Source organism: Thermobia domestica, chromosome 11 (assembly GCF_964235325.1).
Source record: "Thermobia domestica chromosome 11, izTheDome1.hap1.1, whole genome shotgun sequence".
NCBI classification, from domain to species: domain Eukaryota; kingdom Metazoa; phylum Arthropoda; class Insecta; order Zygentoma; family Lepismatidae; genus Thermobia; species Thermobia domestica.
Genome location: NC_137464.1, coordinates 36,455,342 through 36,467,812, shown reverse-complemented (window position 1 = coordinate 36,467,812; position 12,471 = coordinate 36,455,342). Strand labels below are relative to the sequence as shown.

General features: G+C 34.4%; 2 protein-coding genes across 2 annotated transcripts in view; one reads left to right on the top strand and one right to left on the bottom strand.

Moving 5' to 3' along the window:
• LOC145664049 (uncharacterized) overlaps window positions 1-7,813 on the top strand; it is a 36,735-nt gene extending 28,922 nt beyond the window's left edge. The window contains exons 5-6 of the mRNA XM_081730374.1: window positions 3,493-3,669; window positions 7,165-7,813. Of these exons, the coding sequence (XP_081586500.1) occupies window positions 3,493-3,669; window positions 7,165-7,325 (338 nt within the window). The 3' untranslated portion in view covers window positions 7,326-7,813. The remainder of the gene's footprint in view (window positions 1-3,492; window positions 3,670-7,164) is intronic.
• A 1,052-nt stretch (window positions 7,814-8,865) lies between these two features.
• GluProRS (Glutamyl-prolyl-tRNA synthetase) overlaps window positions 8,866-12,471 on the bottom strand; it is a 121,089-nt gene continuing 117,483 nt past the window's right edge. Inside the window, exon 30 of the mRNA XM_081730373.1 lies at window positions 8,866-9,245. Within this exon, the coding sequence (XP_081586499.1) occupies window positions 9,086-9,245 (160 nt within the window). The 3' untranslated portion in view covers window positions 8,866-9,085. The remainder of the gene's footprint in view (window positions 9,246-12,471) is intronic.

The following is a 12,471-nucleotide window of genomic DNA, read 5'->3' as shown; positions in this document are numbered from 1 at the left end:
AAATTTTAATAGAAAGTATAAGTTTAATTTTATGCTTTTTATATATTGTTCAAAATATTAAAGCAATAATTTTACACAGTTCATTCAATTATGTTCATAAGTTCATATACATACAACTCTTACGTTATTAACAAAAATGGAGGTACTACTAGAGAATCCAACAAAATATATGACGTGACCCTTTTATCAGTTACAAAATGCTCTGGTTATTAGTCTCCTCGTTCGCAATTCTAGTTGCGAAGACAATGACGTAATCGCTACGCTTCCACTTCTTTTTAGTAGTTCTGTTCTAGATGTATGTGCTCCTGTTCTTCGATCTCATGCTATATGTTAAGGAGGCTGAATATTTTCTAGACTCTCTGCCAGATGGTACTTGTGTGGTTGTAAGCTACTATAAATATTTCCCTCAATCTACAAGATTTAGACTAAACTCATATATGATCTTAACTAGTACTTCTTAAATATTTTTTATCGGTTCATTGATATACTCCTTTCCTTTAAATAATAAATATGTAGTTGCTAATACGAGAATAAGCGAGGTGCATTGACTAATTTGAAAATCTGACCAATCTGGCACGAGTTAGCGGTTAGGACACGTCGTACCATATAATTCTTTATAATGCGAACTGCTTGTCTCCTCTTCTTACTGGCCTTTCTATTTACCAGAGATTATACGTAATAAACGATAACTCTCAGTTTCTGCGTTCAAAATGATCTGATACAAAAGCAAAGAATGAACTTGCATTTTGATTAAAACACTTTAACCGCCATCCCTAATTTTGAAATTTTGCCGTTCACGGCATGAGTTATAGAGTTGTGCTTGCATTAATATGGAGGACTGTTATAATCATTTTGAAAATTGAGCATCGGTTATTTTGAACGCAGTTATTTTAAGTTCTCAGCTTAAAAAGTACCTAGTTTTTATTATTATTATTATTTCTCCGAGCCATGCGTGATAAAGTCCTCCACGCCCGGCCGGTCAACCTGAACGAAAAATAAATCTACAACTATGACCACCGGCCTTACACATGTATCCAAAATGAAACCTTCAAACGCCGGTCACATATGACCGATGCGGCTTGAGCGAAAAGCTCTGTGCCGGTCCCAGATGACCCCCATGGCAGACAAAGTGTTAAAAATATGAATACATAATAATTATATATTCAGATTCGGATTGAATAATTATAATAGTTATTTGTCTAAGATAAGTAACGTCTAGGGTAATTACTTATGATATTAACATAAATACTAATACCTAAATCTATATGTTTTCCTAAAACTTTAGATTAATATAATTATAAAATTATAACTGCTATTTTCCTCTTAAATTCATTTTATTCAAGGAAATTGAGAATCTAATGAAATGTTCCTATAGAAAAAAAAATACTTGAGAGGTACCAACTGGGTAACCTTGTCTCTAATTTCGCTAAGATGGTCTCTACGTTTTTGGCTCTCTAAGGTTTCCTAAAATTCTTTAAATAGAATGGCCTGCGGAAAATAAGAGGGTTAGCTCTAATTAAGAGCGCCCTCTATCATCCTTAAATTTCAAAAGGATTTGATTTACTATATCAAATTCCTGGCCTAATCCTATTCAGTGTCTCCCTCAAATTGGAAGAAGCACTTTTAGAGGAAATCAATCTAAGTATTTTAAAAACATAGGTTAAGTCAGTTAAAAATTTCACCTTACAGCGAGGACCCTTATATAGATCCAAAAGGTGAGGTTAACAAAAACCAATTCTCCTATATATATCTAGATCTCGGCTATAAAAGCCGATAGCCCACATATCACAACAATTTTAATTCTGTGAATGAACGAGGCAACAAGCCTCTTCTCCGTCTGTTCAATGCAATTTTTTTTTTTTTTTTTTTTTATTTTCATGTGTAGATGGCAATGAAGGACACGGTGACATGTCGTTCTGGCAAATTTACGTATGGAAAAAAATGTAATTTTTTCTAAACATTTCCAATGTTCTTTACCGATGAAGCATGGGTCAATAATAAGCGATTAATCCTCATAGGTTGCAATGGAAAAAAATGTAATTTTTTCTAAACATTTCCAATGTTCTTTACCGATGAAGCATGGGTCAATAATAAGCGATTAATCCTCATAGGTTGCAAATATTTCTCATAAAATTTAGTAGAATAATTTCGACTTTTTCTTTTGTAAGATATAAATATGCGTTTTGTTTAAGATAATAATGCGTGCTTGAGAGCTACTCGTATAGTCATGGGGGTTATCAAATTAGTGAGAAGGAAGATCACTTACTTCAACAATGCATAGTACATTATAGAAATGAAGTCTCAAATATTCTGTTTCTTCTGAGCTAAAGAAAACGCGGAGATCAGAAATTGTTTTGAACGTGTTAATTATGTCTAACTTTGTTAAAAGAAATATATATATACATATATATATATATATATATATATATATATATATATATATATATATATATATAACTATGGGTTATTGCAGGTAATGATGATTTCAGACAATTTTCCCTGGAGTGCTCTGAATAAACAGAAAATGAAAGAAGCACTGGTAATTCGGGTTGACCACAATTGGAGAAATGCCCAGGAGAGAATTTTGTAGCTCCCAGAAAATTTCCTGGGTCCTCCTGAAATCTCACTAGTTGCAAAGATATTTGCAAATATCAAGTACTTTATGAAAAAACACTGTTATGGGTAGATCAAGAAAAAAAAATGTTTGAATCAGGACTAAAGTACATAACTGAAGATTATAATTCAGAAGATGTACTCTAAACTGCAACTGAACTCTAGGCCTTGGCCTGAAGGCCTTGACGACATAGCCAAAAGGCCGTTTTTCTTTTGAGTATCGCAATGTCAGCATGTATCGACTCACATCAATGTAAAATCGAACTTTCTAGACCGAGTTCGCTACCTCATAATTTACTAGCTCCTCAATGAATAGATCAAGTATTCGGTTGATTTTAAAGAAATTTTCTACATATGGAACTTACAATTATTATTATTTTTTGTAATGATATGAAACCATAATAAAACGAAAAGTTAAAGTTTTCGTCTAAATTACCCAGAATAAGTAGATCAAACGCAAGGTAACGTACTACTGACAATAAACGTGAATCATATACTACCAGCATATGTTCTTTACTTAGTAGGCACTAGGTTTAGAACTTTTGGAACCTTAATACTTTCATTGTCACCGGAAATGATTAAATTAATTGATCATCCATTTCCTCGCAAACAATAAGGAAAATTCTATTTCATAAATGAAGCCAAAATTGAGACCGAGAGAGCTAACCATTTAGTTACATGTGAACAGCCAGTACACCAATAGGAAAGCTGTAACTTATTTTAATTAAGCTCATTCATTGTTTATTGTTGTACGTATATCAGAAATTACATATACTTTCATAATATTTTTCAGTCCAGTGGTCTTTATTACATAGGACCATGGATTATTAAAAGTAGGTCTAATATTTTTTTTTAAATTTATTTATTTTTCCGTTTCAGTTACCAAAGAACGTGTGCGAAAATGTCCTACGAGATCATCTTTCCCTTCTGTCTTCACTAAAAGATGTAACTCCCGGGATGATTGCTTTTTCGGATATTTATGTTGTGGTCCTCCTGGTAAGAAGATCTGTGAGGAAGGGACTTTCGAGGAAGAACAATCACCAGAGGATACTCACAGTAAGTCAATTGCTTTCAAACTTAAAGGGGTTGTTGTTTTCTTACTTGGTGCCGAAGATACGGACTCGATTCCTGGGGCCTGTTTCAAGAACATTTTGTTGTATTAGTTTAAAACTAATGAAAATAAAAATTCCCTCAGTTGTATATAACAATGATAAAAACATATTTAAGTACTCTCAGTATATATCATCTCATTCGGAAGAAATTCACAGCACAAGACAACAAATCACCATACAGTAAAACCTGAGAACTTGGCCACCTGCTCATTTTGACCTGGTTCGTCTTGAACATGCATTTTCCCATAAGACATTCGCTACTTATTACTCTGTAAGTTGGTCACCTGTGTATCTTGGAAGTTGGAAGCATTGAAGCAATGTTTACCCTATGATGATAATGATAGGTTTACCTGTGTATCTTGGCCACGCAAAATACCGTTTTGTTATTTTTCTTAATTCTTTCGTATTCTTATGTGAGACAGATGTTCTGTATTTCTGACTGGAGACAAAGAAACATGGATTCACACGATTTGTCCTTGGAGGTCAATGGTCAGAACACTACCCTGATAAAGGGGTGGTGAAGGAAGATGTGAATGAGAAAAAACAGGTACAGGAATTCAGGAAATGGTTGTACGTATTTGTTTACGCTGTCTGTTTTGGTAAAACCATTAGCTATATCGGCTCCTTTTAGTAACTGCGGAAAATTCTCAAGGTTAAAGTTAACTATCTCAATTGTCAACTATTGGCATCTGACTACTTGTCGAAAGGTAGCGGAGGTGTTGAGATATGAATTCGCTTAAGATTTTCTCAAAATATCTTTTGCTCCGAGGGAAACACTTGTAGCTCATTATCAAAAGGTAGTTAACTACAAAATTAGAATGTGCATATGGGCCAAAAAGAATAAAAGAAATACGTCTAGAATGAACCACCATAAATAAATCTGTTATTAATAACTGATTCGCTATTTTTCGAAAGGTAATTGGTAAGCATCAGCTTACCGTAGAGAGCAGGCTGATCGTAATGTTCATCAGGACATGATCTCACAACATATGTTTCCTCCCCGTCTTCCGACGACTCAGAGTGCCTGGACAGAAAGATCATTTAGGCCACTGCATGAACACATTATCACTAAACAATGAATTGTTGGAGACCTGTGTACATTCCCGCACTATTCTCTTTACAGCTGCTCATCGCCGAGTGTCATTTCGGTGCCGGGCGTGCGCTTGTCTGTGAACATGTAAGTGTACCGGAAAAAGTAAATATTCTGTCCGCCTCTGACCTTCATACAGAGTATAACTGGTGCGGATTACATTTGTAACGTCATCAATCCTGCCTTTTGACATTATCTGGACGCTCTGCGACATTATCTGCTAGCAGGTAAATATGTGCATCACGACAGTATCAAGAGTAATGTAACGTGTTCTACTCAGCACACACCTTCTAACTTGATCTGGTAGGTACTCAGTACATGTGCGACGGTGCCTGAGTACCAGCCAGACTCTAGCAACGATCTTCGCAAAGCAACGGTGATAATAGAATACTAATTACGTAGACAGATGTTCAGCATTTATAAGACAACTGCTTGTACGACCACTTGGAGTGATTACATGTGCTGCTAAGTTGCATTCTTTTTAACGTGTCAAAGATGGCCTTGGGCGTCATGGTAGGATCACTATCACCTACTATTATATCTCCTTGTAAACAAGTTTCGACCGGAATCGTGAATTTCTACTAGGTGTTCCTAAATGCATTTCCACCAGTATACATTGGGTTGGTGCAATTGAAATGTTCAAGGATGTTCGTTACTTTCAAGGATAAAATAATAATAATAATCATAATCGAAAACAACAATATCTGGTTAGTCAAAGTAGTTTCAGACTGCAGCTACATTTTCACATTCGCTCAGCCAAGGATTGGATTCCATGACGAAAGAACTCTTTGAGATTTTCGATAGGAAGAAGTCCTCAATCACACGTTGAATTGTCTGGTCACCAGTACACCAGTAAAGAAGTTCTTTCCTGTCAAGAAGTAATCGAAATACCGGAAGTGATAGTCGTTGGGTGACGGTCTCATACTGCAACTCATGAAGCGTCTGCGCCGTCTTTTGGGCGTGCATTTTCGTGAAAGATGACAACAGTTTTTGCTAACATTATCAAATTCTTTAGTAAAACATTTTTAACGTTGAAAGTTAATCTAATAGATCTAAAAACAATTCGTTGGAAATTGTGTCCACCGATATCCTCTTTCTGTCCAATGGAATGACCGTTTAAAAAATCTCTTCAGAATGCAGTAATTATGTGTTTTGTGTGTGTGTTATAATGGGAAAACCAAATGGATCGCATTTTAATAGGCCTATATCTCTACTGAACTTGAAATATTTATCCACTAAACTAAAAGCCCAAAATTTTTCGGACAAAAAAGCCGCGAAAAAAATTTTAAAAAAAAGCTAGTTTTTGTACTCTTGCATCCCATCCCTATAATCGTAGTACGGTTAAACTAAAAAAAAAATATTTAATTTTATCTCAACAATACCTTCTGCGGATGAACGGTGGTTTTGGAAACAGTCTTGGATGTACGTAGATTACGATCCACTGTTCTCACCATTTACGATAGTCGTAGATCATTTTTCATCTCAAATGAAAGATACAGGAAATATTCACAATTACTCTGTACGCTCGCGACAGTGATCCTTCTTGTCTGGCGTATCAATTTATGTGGCAAACAAGAACTCAATTTTCCACCCAAATGCAGTGTTTATGTTTTCGTGGCTAAATGCGCAGAATATTTCAGTCTGAACTAGTAAAGAACAATCAACTCGCAATTGTGTATTCTCTATAGTGTACTTTTACACAACTCTGTTCAACAACACATTGCCTCCTGACTGGGCACCCCAACCTGTTTTCTAAGCATGTACAGAGTTGGTTTGTCGTTGTATGTGTGACCTCGTTCCATCCATTGGTTGCGTTACATAAGGTGGTTTTCCACCAGATGAAGAATTCGACATTTGAATCGCATCAACTCAAGATACATACTAGAAGTAACAGCACTAGTATTTAACTAGTATTTACTATTCTAGTATTTATACTTTAATCATAAATTTTGTTAAACGGGTCAGATGTGTGAATACACGTAGACCTAACCTGGAGGTATGTTTCGTATTGCTTTGGTACTGAAAAGTGAGTTAACTCTAACAATCTATTATCTGTTGCTCCAAGATCTGAGAGAGAGCTACTGTACAGACTTGTGACCAGTGTTAATTTCTTGAGCACATTAGGATTTCTCTCTGATAACGATGGATATTTTGTAGGACTCGAGCAGGTCTCGCCTACTTTATTCCAAATTATTGAGAATTTATTGTACTTCGATCGTACATTAAGTTTAATCCTGCAGTACGGTCATCAGTGTGGATTTGTCCAAAATAGGTATGAAGCAATATAATAAAAGAATATGTGTTAGTTTTAACAATGACTAATAATAATTAATATCTCTTCATTTTCAGGTCCTTCTTTGGATCGACGCGTTTGTCCACAGACAGCGCCAAATCCTAGTTTTAACAGGAAATGCAGAACAGCCGGTGACTGTTTCTTTGGGGATCTCTGTTGTAGATCATCTTCTGATGGTAAAAAATACTGCCAAGAAGGTGTTACTCAGCACAGATAAGAGTTTTTGTAAAATATCTACGATGGATACATCTATTACTGTAATATTATTAAGCTATCAAAACCTCCATTGTGCAGAATACATTTTCAGTGATATACTTTTTTTTCTTCTTAATTTCCGATCGAAAATTGGAAACTAGAAAAATATAGTACTTCTGACTCCAACAATTCTAACTGCTTATAACGAAGCACGTATTACTGAAGATTAGATGTTAAGAATACACGTTCATACAAACAGAAGACAGTAATTACGTTTTCAAATCAGAGGTCAAATTGCAAGTAAACTTCTGGCACTAGATCGAACACTAAATTACACAATACAAATTTTGCTAAACTAATAAGACAAGTACCTGCATGATCTCAGAACTAATGAAAATACAAATATCACAAACTTTCATATGTGAATATTTACTATACGATTTTAATGTTTTAATGTACTATTTTTCAATGTAATGGCGAAGTTTTATTTCCAATGATAATAAAAAATAAACACACAATGTCTAAGTTTATATTGTTTTCTATCGTATGTCAAGAAAAGAAAATAAGTGACTTTTAGGTGTATTCAAGAAAGCAGAGTTGCATTATCGCCAATAAATGCAACACATCCCTGATGCTTAAAGGATCTTGAACAAGGTTTGGATAATCAGATCACTGGAAAAATCAAATTTGAAATAAGTGGATCCACGGAGAAGAAATAACCGAAAAAAGCTTATCCATAGAAGTCAATAGAACGAAGCGACATCTAACATACGCAACAATTTATACATGTGTGTTAGCCAGTGTTGTAAACCTTCTTGGAATACGATGTTTCACGTGAGGATTTTCTTCGTCACTCAACGGAAAGCGCAGAAGCAGGGAAGAACAATTTCAGTATCGAAGGCGCACAAGCGAGCGCTATAAAATATTCGGGAAGAGCTGATGTGTGCAGTACTTACTTTTTGGGGGATTATAGAGAGACTGCATTATTTCTCCAAAAATTCAAGCTGGTTTTAATTCTAAGGTTTGACTGATTTTGTATGGTCTCTTTTCATAGCAAATATAGAACAACTTCCATTTGAGCATAATTTAACTCATGCTAATGTTAAGCCCGAGGTCTCGTGAAGCATGTAACTCACATGCATCTTTATCTCGTGGTGCGCAGGTGATTCACGTTACCATGTTGTAACGTATATCTAATCGGTTTGTTCTCGAAGTTCTTACTCTATTTTCGTAATAAAACATCTTTTTTTTCTTTTTTTTTTCTTTTCTTTTTTTTTTTTTTTTTGCCAGTGTGGCATTTAATATGTTAAAGAAATTAACCACTTCACTCAAACTACCTAATAAAATTTTTTACGTTTTTTAATATCATGATTTCGTCATTCTTGCCTTTGAAGGAACATTCAGTACACAAAGTAACTTAATAATTACGCATCAACATATTGAAGAATTAATAAACTGATACTCACCTTCTTTCATAAGTTTTTAAAGGCAAAACTTGAAATGATGATAAAACAGTTAAGGTGAGAATGTTTTAGAGACATCAGGAAATAAAACGAATAAAATGTCCAGCATAAAATTTATACTGTCATGATTGCATATCATATTACACAATTACAAAAGTAACTTTTAAACATCTCGACACGAGCATTTCCTTCATATTTTCTAACTATTACACGTAACCATAACATACAAAATTCCGAATTACATGATGCGAAGTTGTTACAAAACGTTTGCCCTGGTAGTACAATTTTACAATCAATGACTTTAAAATGGAGTCGAGATTTAGTAACTTCTACCAAACAACGTGTAGAATTTCGGTGGCCTGTTACATTTAGGATAGATGCATGTATCAGTTGGTTTCAGTTTGGCTGGTTGATCGAACGGGATACATAGCCCTTTAGCTCCCATTGCAGGTGCTCCTGGATCAACTTCCGCATCATCTCTAAAATAAAAAATAATTAGAATTTATTTACACATATTGCTAATAATATTACTAATAAGAATGACACTAACGAAATTATCAATGAACTAGCTGAACCTGCACTCTCCACACAGCGCATCATTCACACATGAGCATGAATCTCCTTGTCATTTCTCACAACATCTATACATGTTCCTCTACAGACACAAGTGAAAGACGTCTTGAAAGAAATCGGCAAGGGGTATCATAAAAAGGAGATTTTTGGGATTATTTTTTCAATATCTCGCACCGTTTGCAACATTTGAGTTACTTCAGATTGGATCCTATATGATCAGTGTTTTCTTTCTTCTTGCATGCAGTATGTAATGAGCAAATACATTACACACACAATTAATTATAACGTCAGTGATATATGGTGTTCATTGGGCAAATAACCCTAAACAATAAAGATTCATCTTAGACTGGAGAAATGGTTATCCTTCATTTTTCATTATCATTTGGCCGGAGATATACTAACCCCGTATACAAATGTGTGGTGTTGGAATGTATAACTCTCTGGATATGATGCTTTACTTTTTTAAAATTTCAACAGTTCCAGTGTACCCCTAAAAAAATGTAATACAGAAATAACAATTTTTCAAATATTCAATTAGAACTAATTAGAACTGAACAACCTATACAAAATTTGCAATCGATCAGTGAAAATGACATCTTTCTAGAGCTATGGTTCCCGAGAACTCACTGGCGAAAGGATTGGCCACAAACATATAAACTTTCACAAACATATAAACCTAGCATTTTAATAGATAGATTATTACATGACTATCCTATAACCATGGATGATATGGCGTTTTTCTTTCTTTTTTGTACACACTCATCCCTAAGATTTTTGATAAATTGTTATACATTCAACGTTATTTTAGTTTGCTTCAAAACCGGGAAAACTTCAAGGAAAGGAACTTCTCGTAAGTACAATAAAATATTTATACCTAATTTTAGAAATGCATTATATATATATATATATATATATATATATATATATATATATATATATATATATATATATATATATATATATATATATATATATATATATATATATAATCCCGAATTTGAAATATAGAAATTTACACCGTAATTCGTAAGATAATTCAACGTAGCTATAGTCAGCACATGAATTCCGCGTTCAGATAAAGAGCAACGTCTCATATATTATTCAATGCCTGAAGTGACGTTAAACTCCAATCCAACCAACTAAACTGTTAGCAAATAAAGAATAAAATCAATATTTATAAATCTTACACAATATATATAATCTTTAATTTATATAAAAACTGGACCGATTTTTAGAAAGTCCTAGATAATAAAGTAATCATATACAAAAAATACATCTAAAAAATCCTTTCAAAATGATTATATATTTAACCGAAGAAAAGAAAAATACTTCTTCATATAAAATTAATGAATCCAATATGGTATCAGTATGTAAGTCCTAATTAACACTATCACTACAAAAATTCATTAACGAAGTCAAAAATGTTCAAAACACGTGATGGCTGCAACAATTTATATCTACCTCTAATATTTTCTTTTATAAAAATTATAAAATAAAGAAGCAATTATAGCAGCTTACAAAAACTAGTTTTTTTTCTTTCATTTCACAGAAAAGTTACCAAATTAATGAACTTATTCCGAAGGAACGGAAGAAACGTTTATAAAATGGGATCACACTTCAGCTAGCGGCTACTCATATGCTAGTCATACAATTATATTTAAAAGAGCCCTAAAAACGAAGTATAGTAAGCAAATTCATGGCAATATTTACCGGTTGTCCAAGAAGTCCCTGTACTCCTAGGTTGAGTATCACAGATAACAATGTCAGTGTATTCAGTTGTAGTATTGTTAACACTGCTTTTATAGTCACCTCCAGCACTGTCTAGTATCCAGGGCGTTCAAGGTCATGTGGAGCATATTTCATTTATGAAGCCATGGCTGATGTGGGTGGTTGCAGTTTTACAGTTGAGGAACAATTAGTGCGATGTGTGTGGATGTGTGAACGACTGAGGTCGAATTAAGAGCAAGTTAAGGGCAAACAATGACACAGATAATGACTGCGTTTAGAGATCGCTTTGGCGAAGACCCACCTCGTGAAGCAATCCTGCTTGATTGGGAGAAACATACGTTAGCTTCAGGATGTCAGAAACAGGCCGCCTAGTGGACGTAAGAAGACGAGTGAGGAAAACATGTGCTGCCGTCGGTCAGTCAATTTGATGTCTCCAATTAAATGTTTTTCAAAAGAGCAACCGAACTGAACATATCGCGCTCAACAATGACCATATTTAAAAACAGTTTGAATGTGAAAGCATTTAGATCAATGTTTGCAAGAGAAGTATCTGAAAATGACATAGAACAGTGTTGCAACAGGTTATCGTGCTTTCTTGACAAATTTCCAAACACTGTTTCGTTCACAAGTACTATTTTCAGATCAGCAGTTCATATAGAGATAATGTGTTTTCTGATGTAGGAAAATCCTCAATATGTACTAAAGTTGGAAAGAATCCGAATCATGTTATGATATGGGCCGAGATGACATCACGATACTTGTTCTTTTTTTTTTTTTTTTTTTTTTTTTTGACATGTGAATGAACATCCTTATTTACAAATGTTGCAAATGTGGTTAATACCTCAGCTGCAAAAGAAGGATATCATGGATGATGTGTACGTACAGCAGGATAGAGCCCTAGCCCATTTTGCTCTTCAGGTGCGAGATTTCGTTAATGACCATTTCCAGGCAGCTAGATTAGGCGTGGTTCTCCATGTTCATCCCCACTGAAATGGCTCGAAAAATCCCGGGTGCAGTAACATTGCTCTTTGTGATACTCAAAACCTAGGAATACGGAGACCTCTCTGACATCCTGTAGTTTATAGTAATTCAAAATAGATCCCTTACGGTTAATGTAACAACGAAACCCTCTTTCAACTATATGTACGAAGTGTAGCAAATTAATTTCCAAAACGGTGTAATAAATTTTGTCTTGTGCTGATTTATTTGGAATTATGTGAGTAAGGATTTTCGTTTTAACTAATGCATGCGCAATGATCAAGACGATATAGCAATTCCTTAATTTGTTATTGCAAAAATGGAGATTATGAGTGAATACTGGGGTAAAAACGAGCGATCGAGAGTAGTAGTACGAATATTAAGACAAGTGTTTGTGAACAAGAAAAAACTTCACTTGATTCATCG